Genomic DNA, 25,791 nt, shown 5'->3' with positions numbered 1-25,791 from the left:
ATTTACTGCTTTCAGAGAACAGCGGCAGCCTTTTGAGATTGGCGGTTTCGTCCCGCAGTCTCCGGCACCTTGTGGACCCGTGCGCGCGTCTCAGCGCTCTCTGCCACGTCTCCTTGGCGACCGGCGAACGGAGACGTAAAGCGCCCCCGTCCCTTTTAGAACAAAAAAATTAAAAATAAAAAAAAAACGGTATCGAAACCGGCGGAGGAATTATTAAGGCGTGGGAATCGTTTTACGGCTCGTCGATGTCGCCGTAGCGACGCCGCCGAGGTCGATCTTTACCGTCGCTCTGCGCGGACGCCGCAGGGGCTCGTGATCTCAGCCTCGGTGAGACGCGGAGGCCAGCTTTTTATTGCGTAATCGTCGCCGGCGGAAACGGCGTTGGGGAAGGCGAGCGTTCGCGTGGCGGGGGGGCCGCGGCTTTGTGCCCTGACACGCGCTCGCCACGGGAAGCTCGAAAAAGCTGTCACGGGAAGACGAAGAAGACGAAGATGAAGGCTCGGAGGGATGAGAGCGCACGGAGCGGGGGGTGGTGATTGGTCGATGGCTCGGCACAAATGAGTGTGTAGAGAGCCTCCCCCACCCCCGCCCATCCCAATTCATTACTGACTCTGACAGTATGTGTGTCAGATGAACCACAGAGTCACGAATGTGACATATTGTTGTGGTCCCCCCCCCCCCATACTCTGTTTCCCGTTTTTTTTTTTTTTTTTTTCAGAGCATTAATTTTCCTGTTTGCATTTTCCATCCCCAGGATGATGTCAAATGCTGATGTTCAGTGAACTTATCTTTGTAGAGCCTTCCCCTGCATCACTCTATCCCTCTCTCCCTCTCTCTCTCTCTCTCCCTCCCTCCCTCTCTCTCTCTGTTCTCCTGCTCACACGCTGTCCCTCTTTTCCTCCCTCTCTCTCCCCCTCTCTCCCTCTCTCTCTCTCTCTCTCCCCCTCCCTCTCCCTCTCTCCCCCCCTCCCTCTCTCTATCTCTCCCCCTCTCCCTCTCTCTCCCTCCCTCTCTTCTTCCCTCTCTCTCTCCCCCTCTCCCTCTCTCCCTCTCTCTCCCTCCCTCTCTTCTTCCCTCTCTCTCTCCCCCTCTCCCCCTCTCCCTCTCCCTCTCTCCCCCTCTCTCCCTCTCTCTCTCTCTCTCCCTCCCCCTCTCTCTCTCTCTCTCTCTGTTCTCCCGCTCACACGCTCCCCTCTCGAGTGGCGGTCCCAGGGCGAGCGGGCGAGCGAGGAGCTGCAGTAGTGATTAGTGTTCTGAGTGCTGCCGCCCGCCTGTCAGGCAGGACTGCTTCATCCTGCTGCGAGCAGGGTCCCCCTCCTCACCTCAGGCCCTCTCCACGAGACGCACACACACACACACACACACATACACACACACACACACACGTACGCACACACACACACACACACACACACACACACACACACACACACACACACACACACACACACACATATACACACACCGACACGCACACACACACACACACACACACACACACACATTTATGCAGACACCGACACACACGCACGCACGCACACACACACGCGCACGCTAATTCTGGGAGAACCTGAGGAGCGCTGAAGACTCCCCCACGTAAAAAAAAAAAAACCTCCCGTTGAAGATGAATGAATTTCATGTTGAATTAGAACTCTCTCAGATTCCGATCTCTTTCAGTCTGACGTAGCGGCCATTCATCCCGCCCTGCGTTTCAGTCGGTGAGGTCACCGCGGCCTTACCGCTCGCGCCGTCGCGCCGCCTCTGCTTTCGACGGGCGCCGTCAGCCAATCAGCAGCGTGCGCGCGGCTGGTGCGCCGGCTCTCCCTCCTCTCCTCTCCGCCTTGTGAATCACAGGGCTATTTTTATTTTTTTTTGGCTTCGCGCATACGTGTGTGGGAGTGATGTTGAGGGTATTTTATCTGCGTTTTCGTTTGTGTGTGGTGGCGGGGGCCGCTCTGTGCGTGACCCCCCCCACCCCCCCCCCAGCCCCCCAGCCCCCCACCCCCCCCCCCCGGGAGACGGGTGGCGGTGACGAAGCCTGGCGTTTGCTGTTGCTTGGCGCTGGTACAGGCGGAATGGCCTCCTGTGAGTCAGGGCTAGTGAGCGGCAGCGGGAGGCCAAGCAGCGGCAGGTCCTGACCTGTCCCTCTCTCTCCCTGGCACAGGAGGGCGAGAGACCCACATTCCCCTGAAGGACTCTCTCTCTCTCCCTCCCTCTCTCTCTCTCTGGCGCAGGAGGGCGAGAGACCCAGTTTCCCCTGAAGGACTCTCTCTCTCTCTCTCTCTCCCCCTCTCTCTCTGGCACAGGAGGGCGAGAGGCCCAGTTTCCCCTAAATGATTCTCTCTCTCTCTCTTTCCCTCTCTCTCATTCTATCACTCCCTCACTCTCTCTTACTACCTCACGTTTATTCTTACGCTCACGTGCTCTCACTCACTCGCTCTCACTGTCTCACACTCCCACTCACACTCGTTCTCTCTATCACTCTCTTTCTCTCACTTTCATTCTATCTCCGTCTTACTATCTCCGTCAAAAATCTCTCTTACTCCCTCAGTCTCATTCTCATTTTCACTCTCCCACTCTCTCGCTCTGTCTCACAGTCTCGCGCATACTCATTCTGTGCCTCATTCTGTCTCGCTCTCTGTCTCTCTTTCTCGTTCTCCCTTTCTCTCTCTCACTGCTCCACCTGGTGGCTCCAGTTTTTAATTTACCAACCTTTTGTTATTTACATTTTTATGAACTCTCACGACTCCTGGCTCGTCGCTTCTCCCTTACATTTGAACAAAACTGAGCTACCGTGTATATATATATATATATATATATATATATATATATATATATATATATATATATGTTCTGATTTTTTTTCCCTTCTTTCTTTTTCCATGCACATCAGTGCAAAGGAAGGGCTTGTGAACTCCAGTCAGGAGGAATCATATCGATGTCCGGCTTTCCCCCTAAAGCTCTCTGCGGCTCGGGCTCCGCGCGCCGGTCGGATTCCCGAGCAGCGCGGCTTTTAAACCCCCCCCCCCCCCCCTCTTCCGCGCTGAAGCAGATTAGCGCCGCCGGGGGGGTCGGGGAATGGGATCATCGACCCGGCGTCCTGCGTTGCTTTTAGACAATTACAATTACAGTAATGACCCCGGCCAAGCGGGCGCTCGTGTGCGTCCTCTTCAGCTCTTAATGGAAGCACTAAATAATAATGTCGTAGCCTGGATGATGACCCCTGGACAGATGGCTGTCAGTCAGAGGCCGGGGGGGGTTGGGGGGGGGGGCGGTTATGGTGAAGGCGGGGGGGGGGGGGGGGTTAGTTAGTGTACATTTGGGTTTTCTGATAAATGGACCAAGCGGACCACAGTCGGTTATTTCTGGAGGCGCACTGGCGTCAGAGACGCTCCTCTCTTGAAACCACGCGCTTGGGGGTGTAAACGAAAATAAATAAACGGGGATAAAAAAGATCATGTAATGCGGCGGGTTTCTGTTTTGGTTGAAGCCCCCAGAGTTGCAGTTGGGGGCGGGCAGACGCGTTCGTTTAGCGAAGCGCGCGGGGCGGACGCGCTAGCGAATGCGCCGTCGCGTTACAATTCAATAGCGTCCAAAAAGGGACGATTCGTCCTCGTTGCCACTCGATGGGATGAATAGGCAAATAAAGGCTACGCCGTTGTATTTTTTTTTTTTGTTTGTCTCTTGTTTACAAACTGAATAAATCTGAAAATTAATTTGCTACTCTGAGAATCTCGGGTTTTAACGGGAAACTGTGGAATTTCATTTCCCAAAAAAAAAAACCATCAATCTTTTACGTTCTGTATTTGCAGTCCATTAATCTTTTACGTTCTTTATTTGCGGCAATAAGCAACCGCAATGTGAGGAGAATGCGAAGCTCAGATGGTAATCGGGTGGCGGGGTTGAGAGGGAGCAGATGTAGTTCAAGAGTTATGTGTTAATCATTATTTTCCCCACTTCAGGGCCACAGTAAATTAGCTCAAAACTGATTCCACACATAAATTAATATTTCATCGTAAGTTTGGGCCTCACTTTCATTAGAAAAGACCCCAAAGCACAAATTCCCGATATTACTGCTCGTGTTGCGAGCCAGCTGTCCCATGTTTAAGTTTCTTCTAATGGGAGAGAGGGGGTATTCATTTTCAGGTAGCAATCTCAAAAAAACTTGTTCCTTACGTTTTGTGGTTTACCGCCCTGTGTCTGGCGAGTGCCCCCCCCCCCCCGTCCACAAGAACACTTCATCTGTTCATTATGACTTTCTCTACTTGAGGAGATTGTGGGGCCTTCAGGGTACAGTCATCACATGACCTTACGCAGTTGCAATCGGATGTAGTGTGAGGGAGCCTCATTAACCCTTTGAAGTATGTGTTCTTCGGAATGTTTGTTTCAAAGTTCTGAGCAAGTGTTCTAGAACTCCGTTGCTACCAGCAGGGATTGTGACATCAGCATTAGAATGTTCACTTAAGAGCATTCTAATCACGTATTTGTGCGATCTAACACCTTGAAAGGGTTGATATAAGTGCTTCAGTATTGATTCGGTGTAGTTTGCTCAGACTGCAGTGGGGCTGGGAGACTGCATGGGCTGTGTATCAGGGAGCATGCGTAGAATGACGCAGGCTCATTTAAGAAAACATATCCTCTTCATTGATGCTGCGGTTATGCTACGTATAACATTGTACATTATGGTACCTTATCATAAAAAATAGAATAGATTCTTTTAGTGAACCACAATGTCCAGAAGCCAGCCTCTTTGCAGTAAAGAAGAATCCCTGTTCTTCACTCGGTTCTGTTCATTAATGTTAATGTGTCGATGGTGCTAAAATGCTAATTTTATTATTTCCATTTTTTTTTTATTTGTGTGTTTATTGCAGCCCATGGTATTACGCTACAGTACAAGTACGTGCTGATGAACCCTTTTAAGCGAAATGTCCGTGTGCTCCTACGCGCAGTGTTGTGAGGGGAATTTGTTATTTTCTTCTGTCTTTCCAGCGAAGTACGTCGGCTGCTACATCGATGACATACAAAAACGGGCGCTCAGAGGGGCATCCTTTTTTGACTACAGGAAAATGACTGTCTTCCGTTGCCAGGACAACTGCGCTGAAAGGTAGGACCAGAGACCCACAGAAGTCTCTTTGCGGTGTTTAAATGAGGACGGGCTTAGCCCAGCTCATTGTGTTTGACGGGCACACGGGTCACAAACCTATCTGTGATGCGTCATCAGATGGGAATGCTCTCTCTCTCTCTCTCTCTCTCTCTCTCTCTCTCTCTCTCTCTCTCTCTCTCTCTCTCTCTCTCTCTCCCTCCCTCTCTCTCTCTCCCTCCCTCTCTCTCTCTCTCTCCCTCTCTCTCTCTCTCTCCCTCCCTCTCTCTCTCTCTCTCTGTTGGCGGGATTTAGCGGAATGAAGCACAAAGCGGGGCCTTGCTGGGAGGTTGTGTCGAGTTTGCACAACAGAGGGTCTGTCCAGTGCCACTGGTCACACACTCATCCCACACACACTCGTGTGACATGCACACACACACACACACTCATCACACACACACACACACTCGTGTGACATGCACACACACACACACACACACTCATCACACACACACACACTCGTGTGACATGCACACACACACACACACACTCATCACACACAAACACACACTCGTGTAACGCGCACACACTTGTATGAATGGGTGCACAGGCTCAAATGTCTCCAGTTGCCACAGATGAATGGGGTCTGACAGGACTGGATTAAATGCAGCTGATTATTTTATCTTTTTCTTCTGGCACGTCCACTCTCATATATTCAGGTCCCTCTCTCTCTCTCTCTCTCTCTCTCTCTGTCAGTCATTTCTCTCTCTCCACTATTTCCTCTCCCTCTCTCTCTCTCTCTGTCTTTCTGTCAGTCACTTCTTCTCTCTCTCCACTATTTCCTCTCTCTCTCTCTCTCTCTCTCTCTGTCTTTCTTGGAGCATATCACAGGCTGTTGACCGGAGTGCCATCCATTACACCCACCACTGAGTCTTGGAGAGGGAAAATACATTTTTATCTCTTCTCTCTCTCTCTCTCTCTCTCTCTCTCTCTCCTTTCCACCCACTCACCGCAGAGGAAGACAGTTAATAAATAAATAAATAAATAAATAAATAAGCGAGAACAAACACAACGACCCATTAAGGCTTCAGATGAGTGACGGGTTCCGGAGTGTTCCGGAAGGCGGGGGGGGCGTGTGCCGGGCTTTGACGGTTTTCACCGCGTGCCCCCCGACCCCGTCCCCCTGTCCCCCCCCCCGTCCCCCCCGTCCCCCATCCCCGGAGCCTAATATGCATACCCTCGCAAATATGTGTCAGAAGAGTGAAGGTGCAGAGGCTGAGATGACTCAGTGGGTGTTCATGCACATGCATTGATTAATAGTCATTGCTATGTTCATCAATCCGTTGTGCACTGCGTGCAGGGGTGTCCTCGTGTAAGGACGTGGACTTATTCTTGTTAAGCCCGCTTACGCGCGTGTCTGAAATCATTTGTCTATTTTGCTTTTGTATATTTTGTGCATCTGTTGGAATATTGGTAACATTTTTTATTTAAATGTCCCATGCATTATATTTACATAAGGGAACTTGAGCTGCTGATGTTTATCTTGCAAGATGTATTTAATTGGACCATGAGAAATTATTATTATTATTTTTTTTTTTGGTTTCTGGATGCAGCAGTTAACAAGTGGACGCACCAAAGAGCACGTGTGCCTGTATATGGCATGCTTATTAATGCCTCGGCACTGCTTCCTTCCTGAGCTTCATTTCCTCGCGTGAGCCCAGGGCTGCCTTTAAGAGTGCAACAGAGAGAGTGACAAGAGAGAGAGAGCGAGAGAGAGAGAACACAACAGAGAGGGAGAGAGAGAGTATGAACTGTTCGGGTTCCTTTTCCTGAGCGAGACTGCGCCCACTGCAGTCACGAACAGAAAAACGAATGAGAAACGACTTGACGTTTGGGCTAGCGATGCTAACGTAACGGCTTTCCCGTCTGTCCCCCCGTTGTCCCCCAAGGGGCTACCTGTACGCCGGCCTGGAGTTCGGTGCCGAGTGCTTCTGCGGCCACAAGATCCAGGCGCCCAACTCCAGCGAGGCCGACTGCAACATGGACTGCAAGGGGGAGAAGGGCAACGTGTGCGGGGGGGCCAACCGCCTGTCCATCTACCGGCTGGAGCTGAGCCAGGAGTCCGCGCGGCGCTGTGAGCTCCTGCCCCCCGCCCCCCCCCCAAACGCACGTCACAAACGCATTGATTGATCTGCCATGCCTTTTACAGAATGACCAAAATGACATCACAAACATTACATTACATTACAGGCATTTAGCAGACACTCTTATCCAGAGCGACTTACACAACTTTTTACATAGCATTTTACATTGTATCCATTTATACAGCTGGATATATACTTAAGAAATGTAGGTTAAGTAACTTGATCAAGGGTACAACGGCAGTGTCCTTACCCGGAAATCGAACCTGCGACCTTTTGGTTACATGCCCAAACTGACGTCACAAACGCATTGATTGATCTGCCGTGCCTTTTACAGAATGACCAAAATGACATCACAAACGCAAAATGACATCACAAACGCATTGATCGATCTGCCGTGCCTTTTACAGAATGACCAAAATGACATCACAAACGCATTGATTGCTTCAGTACTTCTCTAAATGGAAGCTGGGGAATTACTTTTGTTTATTTCCAGTAGGTAGCCATTTCAACATCTTAAACTGAAACACTCGACAGAGTTTTCTAGGCCTGGGAAAAAAAGTCCATCAGATGTTAAAAACCGTTGATTGATATTTTTTTTCATTTTTTATTATAGTACAGTACATCTACACTTGGCAATCAGCAAAGCAGCTAGCTCTAGCTAGTGTGTTTAAATACTGTACATAAATGATGGGCCCTTTCAGCTTGAATACACCTCTCTAATATAAGTGTGAAATTTTAGTATTCATCAGCAAAACAGGAACTGGACTGGGTCATTTAAAAAGTGGGTGTGCACAACAGTTCATACAATACGTGAGAAATGGAACAGCGGTACGTGTATGTACGAACTGCGCAGACCTGCTCTTCTCTGCAGAATTTGGATTCCGCTGTGTACTTCGTGACTAACTCCCTCTAAACTAAACTTAGCGTAGCATAACACAGCGTAGCGACGAGAACAGGCCATTCAGAATAATAATTAAATTTCTGTTTGCATGTCGGTTGCCATACCAAAAAAAAAAGCACTGACATTGTCAGTGGCCCAAACAGCTGACCTTTGGAGTAGTTTTTTTTGCTGTTGTTAACCACACGCTCGTGGGTTCACTCATGATACGTGGGAAACGGCTTCTGATGCTTCAACCCCAGAAAACATGAAACTGAAAAATTAATGTTTCACGCCTGACAATTTCTCGGGGAGGTGGCACGGGAATCCCGATCCTTTTTTTCGGTGTGACCCGCCTCGAGGTACAATTAAATTTAATCCGACGTCGGGGGGGATTTAACGCCCCCCCCCCCCCCCCCCCCCACGTTTCGGGTGCCCAAGATGTTTTCGCGTCCTCGTCAGCTTTTCAGCGAGCAATAAAGCTTTCTTCGGCTTTTCAGGCGCACGGAAAAAAGCGGTCCTTCTCCTTTGCGGAAAAAACCGCACCGGTCAGCGTTCCTCGTGCGTTTTGGCCTCAGTTTTCTGGTGGATTGTGGGGGGGGGGTCGGGTTGTGGAGCGGTTATCTCTCTCGAGATAACTGTTGAGCCCCTCTGAAAGAAGGAAGTGGATGCCTTTTTTTGCCCCCTCCGCCACGCCCCCACCTCCCCACAAGCTTGGTGTTGGCGACGTCATCTTTGCGGCTGTGTCGTCAGGAGATAGAGGCCTGCCGCTTCCTTCCCACGATTTCCCCTTTTCCTCCCCCAACCCCGCCCCGCCCCCCCACACACCATGATAGTGCATTTAGCTTAAACACATTGCCATATATTCAACTTTCATTTCAGACCATATGCAGGATCCTATTATTAAACCTGTTTAGAGCCCAAGAACACAGTACCCTAAAATACAATAAAATACAACGCAATACAACTGAGTACAGTACAGTACAATACAATCAATCACTTCACAGATATCACTGTGTGTAGCAGACCTGGGTCAAATAGGCATTTGTTTTGGATTCAAATACCTTTGTACGCTTTACTGATCTTGTCTTGTGTATTGGAACCAATGAAATACTCTCAAAAAGTGCAAGCCCCGCCCCTTCTGGTCATATTGGCAGGCTCAGTTGCACCAGGCAAGATCAACAGAGCACAGGAAAGTATTTGAATCCAAATTACATTAGGTCTGGGGTATAGTAAGTAAATACAATCAAAGGAAATGTTTCCGTAGATGAAATACGTTGTGTTTTACTTGGTGTCTTATGTTTTCTGGTTTTTTTTTTCCCCGTGTCTCCCGTCAGATGGCAGCGCCATCTTTAAGGGGTGCTTCAGGAGACCCGACAACGTGACGCTGGCCCTCCCCGCCGGCTCCACCATCGCCAACATGTCGGTGGACAAGTGCGTGGACCTCTGCACCGAAAAGGTGAGGGTCACGCCACCACCCCCCCTCCCCCCCCCCCCCCATCCCCCCCTCCTGCAGATTTGCGGCTCTCTGACTGACTGACTGACTGACCGACTGACTGACTGGCTGGCTGGCTGGCTGGCTGGCTGGCTGGCTGGCTGACTGACTGACTGGCTGGCTGGCTGGCTGGCTGACTGACTGACTGACTGGCTGGCTGGCTGGCTGGCTGACTGACTGGCTGACTGACTGACTGGCTGACTGACTGACTGACTGACTGGCTGACTGACTGACTGACTGGCTGGCTGACTGACTGACTGGCCGACTGACTGACTGACTGACTGACTGACTGACTGACTGGCTGACTGACTGACTGACTGGCTGACTGACTGACTGACTTATTGACTGACTGACTCTGAGAGCTATCCACACGTGAGAGCCGAAGGCCCCGTCTGAGTGTATTCCGTCACAGCTGGGGGGGGGGGGGCGTTAGCACGCAACACCTGCACCCATCCCGGGTAATGGCCCCCCGCCTCTAGCATGTTCCTTCATCACAAATTCCGACGTTGTGTGAGTGATTTCATAAATGAGATTCAAGTGGATTCAACTGAAACAGTACTGACCGGGGGAAACTCACACCTCCTGTACGGGGCTGAGGATATTAGGAGAGCAGTATGGCTTTCACTGTGGGGCAGAGCTGGTGCTGCGTTGCTGGTGTGGGGCTGGTAACGTTATTTACATAACTTTTAGGCACTTGTGTAGTTTATAAACAGACAATCATTTTATACAGCTGGATATTTAATAAAGTAACTCAGGTTAAGGAGCCTCCTCAAGGACACAACTTTGCAAGCAAACCCACAACCTCTCAGTTACAAAACTGACTCCATTACCTTTAAACTGTACCATAGATATTACTGTAGCCTAACTAGACAGTCAGCTCTGTGTTGACACTGAAAGTCTTTGATTTTTGACTATTGACATCGTCTACCATTAAGATATCATGCGGCCAAGGACAGTGCAGTGTCTAGTTGTGTTTTCTTTTCCGTGGAAGAAAAGGCAGAACCTGCTGTTAGCTATTTGAAACGTCCCACAGGTAAGAAAAAGAAGGGAGGGTAGACGGAACGCACTGTAGGAGTTGACCATCTTGAATGGTCAGTGAGGAGATCTTGGGTTTCCGCTCTTCAGGAGTTCTCCCTCGCCGTTCTGTCGGGCGAGCGCTGCCTCTGCGGGTTCCCCACGCCCCGGTTCACCTTGCACGAGCGTGAGGATGAGGAGCTCTGCCTTCACCGCTGTCCCGGGGAGGAGTTCGAAAGCTGCGGCACGGAGGATTACTTCCTGGTCTACCAGACGCAGGTGCAAGGTAAAACGGCTGTGCCCCGCCCCCACCCCCACCCCCACTCCCGCCCCCACTCCCGCCACCCAAAGCCCCTCTCAGACTCCTTGTGCTGTGTTGCTATGGCGCGTTACTGTTACAAATCTCTGTTAAAGCACAGCGCCGTAGCAACGCGGGTTCTGTGTGGCCGCGTTGCTATGGCGCTTTACTGTGCAAATCTCCATTAAAGCACAGCGCCGTGGCAACGCAGGTTCTGTGTGGCTGTGTTGCACAACCGTTCTGACGGGAGTGCGTCAGCAGGACCTGCCGTCCAGGAAGCGTGACCCAAATTTTCTGAAGCAACAGCTCCAGGACTTTGAGAAGGGGCCCGTGTTTTGCGTGCCCTGTGTTTTTTTTTCCCCGGGACTTTCACTTCCACAAAGGCCACCCTCAGAAGCGCGTCTCAGGCGAGGATCACGAGAGAACACCCGTGCAGGACTTGGCCTTGGATGGAATGAATCCAATCTGTCAACTTCCTTTTTTTTATTTCCCCCTGCCCCTCTTTCTAAAAACCAGAGATTCCGTCCAGAGTTGGTCAACCTGTGTGTGTGTTGTGTCCACAGTGTGAGTAGACACACAGGTTTCAGTCAGCCTCTGACAATCTAGGACTTTCTAATAATTCTGATTGCTGTTCGGTACAGTGTGAGACCTGTTTCATTACAGGCGTTTAGCGGACGCGCTTATCCAGAGGCGATGAAGGTTAAGTACCTTACCCACGGGTAAAACGGCAGTGTCCTACCCGGGAATCGAACCCATGACCTACGCCGCCGCCGCCCCCACTTATCGGGACAGACCTGGCGACCGGCGTACCATTTTCTGAAGTCACTGGGTGCGTCCCAACAATCAAAAAAAAACACATCCTCCTTTTCTCCGCTACCACCTCGTCTCCTCTGTGCCACGGAAACCGATCTTTGTGTCCTTCCTTCCCTCCCTCCAGCGTCCTAATATCGGAGGAGACGAACGAAGCGAACTGTATTGGCAAAGCGGCTTCAAACTCATCTCCTCTCTCCCTTTCCCTCCTCTCCTCCACAGTACTTTCGGGTAGGAGACGAGCGGCAGTGGAGGGGAGCGGAGGAAAGGAGCTGAGGAGTGAAAAGTAATTAGTCTGTGCAGGGAGGATAGATTAAACACTGCAGAAAGCAGCTTTAATCTCCACAATCTTGGGAAAGCAAACAAACAAAGTTCAGGTCAAACTCCCCCATACTTTCCATCCCGCGGAGGGCTGGCGGAATGTCAATTGCAGGGAAGGTGAAGGGATGCAGCCAAGGTTTTTTTTTTTTCCCCCGGTGTGAATATAGTTTGAATAGCTGTCTGCGACCATATTGTAGGAGCCTAACCGTGTGCTCCAGTTAGCGTTGCAATGCTCGAGTCATCTGGATTCTCTTACCGGATTCTCGAGTCATCTTGATTCTCAGAACGGATTCTCGAGTCATCTTGATTCTCAGAACCGATTCTCGAGTCATCTTGATTCTCAGAACCGATTCTCGAGTCATCTGGATGCTCAGAACAGAGAGCTTGTCTTCCCAGGGTTAAGCGAGTGATTACAACTGAGAATTTCAAGCTGGACGAGCTACACTAGTGTGCCACATTTTACACTGCGACGTGCGTGTGGCAAACCTGTCCCAAACAGCGCATATATTTTTCCCGAGCTCGGTCACTGTTACAGTATGCTCGGGTCCTTCCTTTGCGTAGTGAGGTCAGAGGAGGGGAATTCAGAATTTACTCACTGAGTTATGTTGTCATATATCGAATAGGATTCTATACATTTTTATTTTTTTAAATGTTAGGTGTAAGATACGTGAATAGAATGTTCTGAGCTGAACATTCCAATGCTGACGTAACAATGGTGACAGTGGAGTGCGGTGCGCGTCATCAAGCAGTGGCATTCTAGAACACTGACTCCAAAAAAAAAAAAACCTACTCCTCGAAGGATTAATGTAGAGATTTGCAAAGACAATCAGGGGGAGGAAAATTCACCGTGTGATCGATTAATCCATCTTTTCATGCAAGCGCTTTCTCTTTCTCTTCTTTTCTCTCTCCTCGTTTTTTTTGTCCTCCTACGGCTGCAGACAATCGCTGCATGGACCGGCGGTTCCTGCCCACGCGCTCCAAGCACCTGGTGGCTCTGGCCAGCTTCCCGGGAGCCGGCAACACCTGGGCTCGGCACCTCATCGAGCTGGCCACCGGCTTCTACACCGGCAGCTACTACTTCGATGGCTCCCTTTACAACAAAGGTGAGGCCCGTCCTGGAAGTCTGGCGACCATGCGCAGCGCCAGCAGTTGGACTTCCTGTTTGGCGTGGCCCTCCACTTCCTGTTTGGCTTGGGCTTACTTTTTGGCGGCTTGGCGGCAGTTGGCGCCTTAATGTCACGCCATTCTGACTTAAAGGGATGGTTCACTTTATTGAGTTTTACTTCAAGTTTAGTGCTTGTTTCCCGATGGCCTAGAAAGTTTTTTTTTTTTTTCGTGGCAGTGAACCACTAGCCCATTGCACTTCTGACCCCACCCCCCTATCCCCCCTTGTCATTTTTAAGGTTTTAAAGGGGAGAGAGACCACTGGAGGAGCGGGCGGACCGTCTGCATCAAGACGCACGAGAGCGGCAAGAAGGAGATCGAGGCCTTCGACGCCGGCATCCTGATGATCCGCAACCCGTACAAGGCCCTCATGGCCGAGTTCAACCGCAAGTACGGCGGCCATATTGGATTCGCCTCGCAGGCCCACTGGAAGGGCAAAGGTACGGTGAGAGGGGGGGGCACTCCCGTCCTCTCCGCCTCTCTGTTCACGTCCGCCGTATCGATCCGCCCGCGGGCCTCGGCACGGAATGGCGGCCGTAGCAACGCGAGGGCTCTATTATTCCGGCATAAATCAAGCGGAGGTCAATTCCGCCACAGCGCAGGGTCCGGTGTGTGGTCCCGGGGGTGTGTAGCGGGCGAGATGAGGGGCTGGTGCCAAAAGGAGAATATTTTCAGACGGTAGGACGATGGTGGGGTAGGGGGGGGTGGGCATCGCAGAGGAAAGCGACAGGCAAATTGGGAGTTTGTCACAGTGCCATATTCGGGAATGAAAACCCATTATGGAAGAGGTTCTAGCTTCCATTTATCGGCCATTTTGTGCAGATACAACGGCTTAGCGTCCCCTCCTGCCAAAAAACCGTTGAAATATCTGGTGGGATTACACGTTTTCATGGGTAATTATGTCAGTGAGATTTTTTTGTAGTAAATTCTAATGTTGAGGTCTTATCTTTGCTGCGTGTTATAAAGATAAGTACTGAAAGCAGGTGTGCTTTGCTCGATTTAATGAGGACGTGGCTCGCAAACGGTAAGCTGCGTAGGTTTTAATGCTATAACAAGAATCGTCTAAAATGTAATTTGTTCATAGAATTTGATTTGAAGCTTTTTCGTGAACATTAGCAGTTTCCTCATAAAAGCTGTCTGCCCGCAGCCGTACACAACAGAACACAAAAAGAGAAGCTTCCAAAAATCGACTTTCGGGAAGTGTTTTGTGAAATGGACGTTTTTTTTTCTAGGCCATACGGCTGCAGGACAATGAAGTATAAATAATGCGTCAAAAGGCGAATGGGTAAAAAAAAAATGCAATGCTAACCCTAGAAAGGTGCATTCTGTGGTAATGACTAAAGCTAAATGCATGCTACCCGTTGGCCACCACCATCAGTACTGTAATATGGCTGAGACTCGAATTCACAGTAAGGGGCGAGGACGTTATATTTTCTCGTCTGGCTGGGCGAGTCTGCCGCGAGCGGGTCGTTCCGTTCGCAGGCTCTCTCTCGCCGCTGCCGTGCGGTCATTTCCGCTGTGCGCTCGCCTCTCAAACGCAGGCCCGCCGGTCGTGAGAATGCAGAACACGACCCGAGCTTGTGCAAGAAATTGCATCAAGGGCGGAGTGGAATGTGAAGACAATCCGGGGGGGGGGGGGGGGGCTGCGTTGGGGAGGGGTTGGGGGGGTTGGGTGGGGGGGGGGGCGATGGAGAGGGTATTTACGCGCACGTCCGTCCCTTCTGTTCCAGCAACAGGAAATTATATTTATTCTGAGATACGCGCGCTTCAGAGATCTGCGTGGTTCTGAGAAGCCGGGTCTCTCGAATGGTGTGCCGGCAGAGGTGGGGGGGGGTGGGGTGGGGGGGGGGGGGGGGGGGGGCGGTAGAGGCAGGAAGCTGTGGTGTGGAAGCCTGTGTGTCTCAGTTTTCAGACGGACAATCTGAACATGGTTAGTGCAACAGTGCTGAAAGAGGAGAAGTGACCGAAGCTGAATTGAAGCTGAAATTGAAGCTGAAATTGAAGCTGAACTGAAGCTGAATTGAAGTTGAAATTGAAGCTCAATTGAAGCTGAACTGAAGATGAAAATCTGAAAGCGTTCAGCATTGGTAGCAGCTGGCTCATGCTCCAGCATTGGCTTATTTTGTTTGGTTTTTTTTGCGTTCCCCGCCCACCCCCCCACCTGCCACCCCCCACCCCCCACCCCATCTTCATGGTTGCTTCAGTTAATTCGAGTAATATAAGAAAATCTGCAGAATTAATTCTAATTAACTAATTTCTTTTACTTTTTTTATGGAAAGCCCTTTACTGAATGCCCTTCCAGAGGAGAGGTGCATTCTGGGAGGGTTTAAGGCAGGGAATGCTTTGCTTTCAAGCAGACCCGACTGTGAATGCAGACGTTGATCGCATTATTTCTGTGCTGCGAGACGACGGCAGATGCCAGCCATTTGTCTTCGGGGACAGCTGATATGACTTCAGTGTGTGCACCTCTGAACCTTCCATATAATGAGCTTTGCACGCAACCATGCATACACAGTGGCACACGTATGCACGTGTGCATTTACACGCACACACAGGCATACGCACGCACACATGCACACACACACGCACGCACTCACGCACGCACACATGCACACACGCACGCACACGCACTCACACACGCACGCACACACACACACACACGCGCGCACGCACACACACACACACGTTTTCAACCTTTTTGTGCCTTCCGGCGTTTTTTTTTATAAGAATCAGTGCCTTCCCGACTGTTTCTGAGCAATATTTCCCCGCCATTTCAGTCACTATGGCAACGTGGCTTTTATCTCAGATCTCCCTCGACTCCGTCAGCGGTTAGATCGCTTTCCCGCCGAGGCTCACGAAGACGCGCGGACCGCTAGCGCTACGCTAAAGGACCCAGTTTTCATTTACAGGCCAATAAACGGAGAGATTCGGGGGGGAGATTTTTTTTTTTTGTGGGAGGGGGTGTGGGGTGGGGTCGGGTGCGGGGGCGGGGTCACAAAGAGAGGGGGGTCACAGATGACAGACTCAAACGCCAGCGATAGCGGTTGAGGGCGAAGACGACACGGGCTCACCGTCGCGAGATGGTTTTTACACGGCTGTCCGTCCTCTCTGGGGGACAGGCCTCTCCCTTTCAGTCAGTGTGACATGTGCCACTTTGCTGAGCAGCAGGACGTTTGCGAGTCCCCCCCCCCCCCCCCCCCCCCCCCCAAGTCTGAGAACTGGCACACAGATAACATGATTGAGTAACATGATGAGTCACTGTCTTCCTTGCAGCCTTCAGAACCGGCTTCAGGACTACCAGCATCTACAGTGATAAACCCACACACACAAACACTGTGTCGGCCATGTCTGCAGAATAGGAGGGAGCGTATCTAGGTTCCCAGGGTCCTGGGACCTTGGGAACATAGGACCCTGGGAGATGCACATATGTAAAGCTGGGGAACATAGGACCCTTTGTCAAGGTCCCATTATGTGTCATTTAAATCTGGGGAACATAGGACCCTGGGAACATAGGAATGACCCCGAATAGGGATACCCTAAAAAGTGACGAACTCTCTGGGCTGTATAGGTATGGAGCATGCCGCCCCGCCAAGGCGTAACTTGGTGGGATCGCATACCCGCCATCCCCATTACAGTCTCGATATTCTTTGTGCTTTCTTGGTGTCCAGCAGTGCTTGTATGTCTTGGAACTATCTTGAGTCTCCACGCAAAAAGCCAGACAGAGACAGAGTTAATCTGTTTTGTCCGCAAGGATGGATTGCTCAGACAGTAATCTAATATGTCCATCAGCAATAAAAAAAAACAAACAAACTTTAACTCCCTTGTATGCCAGGAAATGTAAATTATTAAAAAGCGTAGGCTTAATGACCTCTGACCTCAAGCCAGAAAGCTACGACAGCTTGCCCTATGTGCTTCAGCGATTTTAATTATTTTCGGGCCAACTCGGTAAGAATTCATCTAAAACTTTTTTTTTTGTCCCCTGAGATCTGGAGATGCCGCCCCACGCTCTGGTCGGCAATTGCTTTTTTCCTAGCTGAGGAAAGAAAAAAAAAAAAAAAAAATGAATTCACAAGTGATTTTATTTTATGTTTTAAAGGCAGCAGGAGGAGAGCGGAATAGGAAACAAACGTGTCTTTGAGAACGTCGGTGAGCGACCTTCCCTCACAATCCGTCTCCTTGAGCTTGTTGCGCGTTATACTTGTAGATTTCCGTCGAGGCCGCCGCACTACCTGGCCTCCCTGAACCCCCGCTGTAAATATTCGAACCCCCCCCCCCCCCCCCCCCCCGCCCAGAGCTCCAGGTATCGTCATAAAAGGCCCCAAAACTGCCTTTGTTCCGTCCCATTAATTTTATCTCTCGGGGGGGATCCGCTTCACTGAACAATCTTTTACGAGCAATGATTGCACGGGGATGGATGGCACCGGTTCCGTTTAATGAAATAACTTTGGTATTTGATTATTCTTGGGTTGGGAAGAATGGGCATGGGGGAGGGGGGGTGGGAGGGGTGGGAGGAAGGGAGGTGGGGGGTGATGGGACACATTCGGTGTCTAATCATTGTGAGTGACGACGGCTTCACGTCGTATCGTACACATGGAGAACCCCTGAGGGGCTAACCCGATGGGGAGAGATGTACCATTTCTTTGAGTTTTATTTTTGTCTCAGTATTTTTTTTACTCTTTTTTAGCTGGTTTTCTCTGTTGACTCTGTGTACTCTTCCCTCACTGTAATGACCTCAGAGAGCTTGGTTTTTATTTATTTATTTATTTATTTATTTTATTTATTTATTTTTTTACTTTGCGTGCGGTGCGGCGTGCTTTTTAAATGCGCACAACATCGTCATTGGCTGTCACTTAATTAGAGGACTTCAACAGCTTGGCGTTGTTTACGGCTAACGTCAGGCCCGATCTGTCGTCGGGCGGGAAAGGGGTCTGGCCGGGTCCGCGAGGTGTGACCGCCGTTCGCGTTAAGCGCTAACGTGCCCTTGTTTACGCGAATTCCAGGCTAACGGCGGTCGGCGGTCGACCATGTTTTGCCTCGCTCTCCGAGCGCAGCCAATCGGCGCGGCCGATTTCACTCTCCAGAGAGAAGCTCCAAAAAAGCTTCTCTCTGGAGAGAGAAGGCGGCCCGCGCTTCCGTGGCAACGAGGCGACGCAGAAAACGGCGTGTCGATATCGCCGTCCTCGAACGGCAGGACGGGCCCGGACGCTGCGGCTTCCGCGGCATTTTGGCTACGCCGATGAGCGAGTCGTCGAGCGGTCCGTTCGGTTTCAGTTTCAGTTCCGTTCCGTTCCCAAAATGAGCTGAAAAAAACACTGGTGAACTGAAGAAGCCCACATATCCTCCGATGACCCGGCAATTGATTGTGTCTTGTTTTAATCTCAAGAACCGTACGTTCTACTACTGTAAGCTCGGGGTAACCAGAAGAATCCTGGCTAGCTTGTGCCTTAATACTGTTGACTCCTAGTCTTCCAAGGCATCCAGTGACACACCCCAGACTCTTGACAACTCTATCAAGCTAGTGAAGTCCAGGTTACAGAGTTCAGTCTACACTTGTAGAGAACACTTTTACTGCCAGGGCCTCACATACGCAAAATAATAATAATAATAATAATAATAATAATAATAATAATAATAATAATAATAATAATAATAAATAAAACTTCTTTTTTTTATTTTTTATTTTTTACATTTTTACCTGAGTGAGGTGGGGGGGGGGGGGGGGGAATAACTTCAAGGATGGGTCAAAAATTACACATTGATTTTTTTTTTCTTCTTTTCGTTGTCCGTCTGCAGAGTGGCCGGAGTTTGTGAAGAACTACGCACCGTGGTGGGCCTCCCACACCCTGGACTGGCTGCGGTACGGCAAGCGGGTGCACGTGGTGCACTTCGAGGAGCTGAAGGGGGACCTGTTCGCCCGGCTGAAGAGCATGGTGCTCTTCCTGGGCCTGGAGGTGTCCGAGGACCGGCTGCTGTGTGTGGAGGGCCAGAAGGACGGCAGCTTCAAGCGCTCGGGCCTGCGCAAGCTGGAGTACGACCCCTACACCCCCGAGATGCGCGCCGCCATCGACGGCCTCGTCAGGACGGTGGACGGGGCCCTGAGAGGACGCAAGCTCCCGGGCGTTCCCGAGGAGTACCGCCCGAGATGATGATGATGATGATGATGATGCAAGCTTCACATCTGCCAACCGCCCCCCCCCCTTTTTTTTTTGTTTCTCTCTCTCTCTCTCTTTTTCATACTTTCATCTCTCTCCGTTTCTCTCTCTCTCTCTCTCTCTCTTCCCCAGCCCCCCTCCTTCCCGTCCCTTCTTTCTTAGAAGGAATGTTTGGAGAAAAGATTGCTGAAACTGACCAATGACTGGGCATGCTTCATGGGGGGGGGGGGGTGGGGGTTGTCGGAGAGGAAGTTAAATCACGGCACTGAGCGCTCCATGTTCCGCAGAGAAGCAAGGGAGTTTGCACAGGTGCGCGCGTGTGTGTGTGTGTGTGTGTGTGTGTGTGTGAAGTCCATGCCTTAAAAAAACGAGGGACCTGTCGCTGGTTGAATAACAATATTTGGGGAATACGTCCAAATGCATTACGGCTGCTTTGTTTCTCAGCCAGTTAGGTTTTCACTCACAAGGTGGAAAGCAGAAGGTGAAGGTATATGAATATATGTATGAACGTTGTGAACTTACATGAAGAGGGTGCTGCTATCACAAGTTTCCCATACCGAAAACAAATACTCTCTTTGTATGAAAGTGTTGGAAGTGTCCACAGTAAGACACAAAACCAGTTTTTTGTTTTTTGTTTGTTTTTTGTTTTGTTTTTTGTTTTTTGTTTTTTCGAGGGTGGCGATGTTCTAATTCCTACCTGGGCGGAGAAAGTCCCACACGTTCTGTGTTCTGTATCGGGTGTTGACAATCCTGCTCCTCGACCGTGCGCTCTCCCAGCTGTGGAAAAACGTACATGCGTTCTGCTTTCGGTACTGCTTTTCCCACGTTTCTCATCTCACGTTTCAAAGAACTGCCCTCAGAGTTCCCAAGCTGAACAGCTGCGGTGGAAAGAAGACATGGCAGGGCTGATATATCAATTGGAAGAAGGAAGAGGTACTACTGACATCTCTTCCTCGGGTGGCGGGCAAACCTCCAGCTCTAAAGAATTAGCCTCACAAAGTCTGCTATCATGGCAGAACTGTGTATATACATCACTGGGTAACTGTCTGACAGCGGAAGTGGTCGAAACCATACCGTCAAACAAAACTGTTTCAAACCTGCATAAAAATCTTGAAGCCATTGTTGGGGCGATTGGTTGCTCTTTTTTTGTCTCTACTCATGAGTCCACAAATGCTTTCTGAAACGGGCCTAGCCGTGTTTTTATTTTCGGTTTCGGTTTTTACAAAGTCCAAAAAATGCGGGGGGGAAATGCTGCTTTAAAAAATAATCATTTTGAAATTACGCTTTCCGAGAATAGAGTTTAATGGAACAGCACTGTGTGCTGGTGTTGAATCTCACTGTGTTCGGGTTCGAGGTTTATTGTTGAGCTTCGTGCTAACTGATCAATTTCAACCCCTGCTAACCGATTCTCTGTAGAATCTGATAGAACAATTACATCTTAGGCCATCAACCACATCCACCCACACGGTGCATGTTGAACAGATTGTGCAATTATTTATCAGTCACACACACAAAAAAAATAACAATTTCTCTCCTGAATGAAGCCTCAATTACTCATTGGACTCGCAATCTTCCAGGTTTTTCAGGGGCCTTTGCTAGGTAAAAGGTTATTGAAAGGATTGAATAGAAGATAAACAACAGGATTATTGTTATTATTTTTGTCTACAATGGTGCGAACGCTGAAGACACTTAACGGACGTGAAACTAATCTAGATTTTTTTTCCAAATGAGATGTAGGCCTACAGTAATTGGTTTTGAGCTCCACCTCAGCTTTGCTGATGGGGTATTTAACTGCTGGTTTCATGTCAGTCTCGGCTTAAGGGAAAAAAATATGAATTTGCCTTTGTTTAATTCTAGAAGCAATGTTTTCTGGTGCAGTAACTAAATTACTCTCTTTTAAACGGTTGCTGCTTCGGCCCACATTAGATGGAAAGTCATTAGAAAGGGAGAAAAAACACGAGTCTCTCCGTGAGGATTTGGTTAATGCAAATTAGCACACGGAGCAGAGCTGTTTATTGCATTTCTTCACTATGATCCCCCATGTTCAAAGACAATTTATGCTGCACTGTAAGGTGATTAGCAATAAAATGCTCACAACATTTTTCAATCTTGTGTGGAACTGTGACCAGGATGAAGTTATTATTAAATATACTCCCTGGCAAAATCAGGAAAGAGATGTTTAATTACACGAATAGAGCAGACAATTCAGCTGTCAGCTGTTAACTGTTCAATACGGGAAAATAAATCTTGTACACTGGATTTCTGGCCAAACGCGACAGATTTGACCAGTTTAAAAAAAAAAAAAACCCGACATTTCTCTATTTGAACTTGATTGTTTCCACCAGGCACTGTTGTTTTCCAAGCACATGACATACTGTACGATTACTGACCGTAAAAGTTGATAATGTCCAATATAACTTTTCCCCATTAAACTGCATTCAATACATATTTGCTGCTTGTTGGTTCTCCACAGTGCTGTTGTTGGTTAGCATTTGCATTAACTGTATGTAAAAAAAAAAACTTAGCGAGGTTTGACTGTTTTTAGACTTATTAGCGTTAAAATGTTACCCATGGTAGAAGAGTTTTTTTTTAATTGTTTTTTTGGTTTATTATTACTTTTGTTTTGTCCTGTTTTCCTTAGACAACTAAAGGATTTAGATTTGCCGGATTAGACTTTTGTTGCTGCTAACGTTCCAGTTGCCTGGCAACGCGAGCAAAGCGCTGTGTCATGAACTTTTCCGGTTAGACACCGAATCGACACTAATAAGCCCTCCTCAAGTACTAAATGTGCAAATCCCTTCAAAAAAGCATAAAGAAATAATGGGGTGTCTGATGAATTTAAATAATAATGCTATTTCAGTATATATTTTTATAACACTGACAAAAAAAATGGATTGAACGTTATTTTTAATGCAGATGGATGTGCGGAGAGAACAGGATGCTATCGGGTGGTGTCACTTTGAATGTATTTTGTAATGGAATGAATGTAATGTGTTTCTACCAAAAATAGATTTGAATAAATCGATGAGAAAAAATGCTTAAAGATCCTGTGCAATCTCAAGACATCATGTTTCTGGTATGCTTGACCAAAACACTCATGTATATTTCCAAAAATATGGAAATCAATGATATGTTCCCTTTTTAAAATTAACACTGACATTATAAGGTTAATGCACTTACCTGGAGTATATTCAGGATGTACCTATAATTAAATGTTTCCTAATATTCTGATGGAGTGTGGTGTTTTATTTTGAAGCATGCTGTAATCAGGTATTGAGAGGAAAGAAACTGACTTAATGTTTGTTTAAAAAACAACATGAGAATTTGCCTTTGCTGTCATTGAGAATGAAGACAATTTTACTGAAAGGGGGGAGTAAGCGTGCTTGTGTGTGTGTGTGTGTGTGTGTGTGTGTATGTGTGTTTGCGTGGGTGGGTGGATGGGTGGGGGTGGGGGGCATGCAAGAGAGAGAGAGACTAAGAAAGAGACCAAACCGAAAAAACCCTGATAGTTAGTACTTTGAGTCAGTTAAAAATACTAAATTATTATCTATACCTGTAACCAGCACGTTTTCTGAGTGTTTCTGGATTTACAATGCTGAGCCTGACCACACTTAGTGTCTTAATGGAGAGAAGAAAAAAAAAAAAAGATTTAATTTTGATTCTGTTATTTTAGCCTATATATTGTGAAATACTACTACGGTAAGTTGGGTAGATGGAATAGCTCAAAAATATCTTGCATTTCCCAACCGTGTCCAATGTGTCTCAGAAAGCTGCGTTAAATGGGCTTTTTTATGGGTTTGCGCAGTTTTGGGGGCAGTCAGGTCCAACGGATTAGAGCTGGGATTTAATCAAACACTTGTCCCAACAGGAAATTTCTTGCAGAAACATTTTTTCCCCTACAGTTCTTTTTTTGTAGTTCAGCGATCACTGGGCAAGCAAGGCAAACGTTGGAAAAGTCTTAATGCTTGTTGCATTTATCTGTGAGTCGAAGTTTAACAACAAATGACGATTGAATACAGGTCTAAGCATCTAATTGATGTTCAGAGGTGTCATGAATCCTGGAAGCTGTCTATAGTGAGGACAGACATTATCATTTCCTTTTTTTCAGTATGTACATTTTATACTAAGCCACAGCAGGCTTAGCTCTGTTTCCGAATAATGGCAACCCATAACCACAAACTGCCCCATTTAAATTGAACCACATAGAAGTCATATTTCCTGCTATGGTTTATTTATTCAGATTTATTTTCTATGATAGGCTACTGCAGTATTAGTGTCACGCAGTATGGACCAGTCACCCTGTAATTCACTTTTGTTACTGTTCATGTATTGTATTTCCACTGAAATGCAAGGTGAACACTTTGAATTGCAGAAGTGAATACATTAATTTTCCCATTTTCCGAAATATAGCATATTGCTTTTAGCAATACGGAACTGTGAAGACCGTAAGAACGTAACTGATTTGTAGGCAGAATTATAACTTGTGCTGCTGTTTGGAGTATTGGGCAATGTTTTTTTTTTTTAAATATTGAAACTAGAAGACCATTGTCATTTATTCATTACTAAATCCAACGCAGTGTTGCTTGTCTGCCCGCCAAGATTTACTTCGTCGTTCTATTCGGACTTTTCTGATCAGGTTTTCTGGATTACTTTTTAGACATCGTAAATGTTCAAATTAAGATTCAACTGTCGCTCCTAACACTGCACCACCCACACACGATCGTCCAATGGTAGTTATTAAACGGAGCCGTCTGATCAGAAGCCACGCGCACGTTGTTCAGTAAACAGGAAGTGACGCGTGTACACCCCTATCTTTAAACGGTCATCCCCATGTCTTGGACATCGTTCAGCATTTGTTGGCTGCATTGGCACATTGAACATATTGATAATCACGGGCAAAAAGGCGAGGTAAGGAACGGAGCTCTGTGCAACATAGATAACACCACAGCTCTCTTTACTCGGCCTTGGACTCTTCCTAGAATTATTTACTGCATTTTCACACGGAACATACTGATAAACACAGGCACCAAGCGAGTTAAGCAGCTCTGTGCTACATTGATAGCATAGCTCTCTTTCCCCGGCCTTGGACACCGTTCAGCATTCTTTGCTGCATTGTCACATCTAACATACTGATAATCACGGGCAAAAAAGCGAGGTACGGAAGAATAAAAGGCCAGGAAGGAGAGCTATGCTATCTATGTAACGGTATTGTTGCAACTCAGGCTATAGGCAGCATTCCTAGGAAGCAGTGCAGCCAACGTACACTGACACGGTACAGTAGCCTACCCTTGAGCTACTACCAGAATCTCTTCACTACATATCCAGCTGTACAAATGTATGGTATGTAAAGGATGTAAGCTGTGCACGTTTGCCTGGATAAGAACATCTACCGAATGCTTAAAATGTGAAAAAAAAATGGTAACTATTATCAAAATCAAACTGATTGAACCAAACACAAAATTAAATTAATTGCCAGGGTATGATGTTGCTTGCCGTGGAAAGGTCTGTGTTGGCAGTGTTGGATTCAGAGCAGAAGTTATCTTTTGCGATCTGTTTCAGTTGGTGTGACGCGATGATGTTTCTAGATAAGAGAGATAAGGGGGGGGGGTTAAAAAAGCGTTGCAAAAATGCCCTCTAGAGTGGACGAAAACGAGAGGAAGTGCCCTATTGGTTGCCCTTCACATGGGAAGAAAATGATTGCCCTCTAGGGTGCCCCTTCATGCAAAAAATTATGATGATGTTCCCTCTAGAGCAAGAAAATCTGATAACGTGTCTTAATGAGTGCCCTTCTAGTGGAGAAAACGTGATGCAGTACCTTATAAGGTGCCCTTACAATGATCTAAACTTGACGTTCCCTATGGGTGCCCTTCCAATGGAAAAGGGTGCCGTTATGAAGTGCCCTCTATGCCGCCCCTACATGACAGTGTCCGAATGGGTGCCCTTTCCAGTAGAGAAAATGGGATGCAGTGCTGTATAGGGTACTCCCACAGGTGAGAAAACATCATGAAGTGCCCAATTAGGTGCTCCTCTAATGGATGGGATAAACGATGGGATAAACTTGAGGTTCCCTACAGGTTTTTTCTGATGAAAAAAACACATGAGTTGCCCTCTTAGATGCCCTTCCAAGTGAGAAACCACGATGCATCATAGCTTTTTGCGGGCTTGTGGGGCCCCATGTCGTGCAGTAGGTGCCCTTTTTATTTTTTCACCCCTGCCCTTCAAACAGCCTGAGTCCACCACTGGAGAGTCTAATATATTTCCTCCGGATTTCCATCTTGAAAATGTGAAAGCAGTCGCAGTTTGACCTTCATGGGCTCCTCTGTTTGTAGTTTACTAGGCTGAGTTCCGCTTCATTTAAAGGAACTGGAGTGGTTTTAACTGTAATGAATATTAAAGTGGTTGCTGGTAAAAGATATGTGCAATGCAGTGGACTCAT

At 48.1% G+C, this 25,791-nt stretch overlaps 1 protein-coding gene and 1 long non-coding RNA gene across 2 annotated transcripts in view; one reads left to right on the top strand and one right to left on the bottom strand.

Annotated features, from left to right (window-relative positions):
- wscd2 (WSC domain containing 2) overlaps positions 1–19,586 on the top strand; it is a 25,191-nt gene extending 5,605 nt beyond the window's left edge. Inside the window, exons 2-8 of the mRNA XM_035436038.1 lie at positions 4,990–5,104; positions 7,030–7,214; positions 9,439–9,560; positions 10,722–10,896; positions 12,978–13,142; positions 13,443–13,643; positions 18,997–19,586. Of these exons, the coding sequence (XP_035291929.1) occupies positions 4,990–5,104; positions 7,030–7,214; positions 9,439–9,560; positions 10,722–10,896; positions 12,978–13,142; positions 13,443–13,643; positions 18,997–19,349 (1,316 nt within the window). The 3' untranslated portion in view covers positions 19,350–19,586. The remainder of the gene's footprint in view (positions 1–4,989; positions 5,105–7,029; positions 7,215–9,438; positions 9,561–10,721; positions 10,897–12,977; positions 13,143–13,442; positions 13,644–18,996) is intronic.
- Positions 1–21,824, bottom strand: part of LOC118237392 — an 88,370-nt gene extending 66,546 nt beyond the window's left edge. Inside the window, exons 1-2 of the long non-coding RNA XR_004767156.1 lie at positions 21,746–21,824; positions 20,053–20,132 (exon numbers count right to left, since the gene is read on the bottom strand). This is a non-coding gene — a long non-coding RNA (uncharacterized LOC118237392). The remainder of the gene's footprint in view (positions 1–20,052; positions 20,133–21,745) is intronic.
- Positions 21,825–25,791: the final 3,967 nt, after the last annotated feature.

Source organism: Anguilla anguilla, chromosome 10 (genome assembly GCF_013347855.1).
Source record: "Anguilla anguilla isolate fAngAng1 chromosome 10, fAngAng1.pri, whole genome shotgun sequence".
Taxonomy (NCBI): Eukaryota; Metazoa; Chordata; class Actinopteri; order Anguilliformes; family Anguillidae; genus Anguilla; species Anguilla anguilla.
This window is presented reverse-complemented; position numbering and strand designations above follow the sequence as displayed.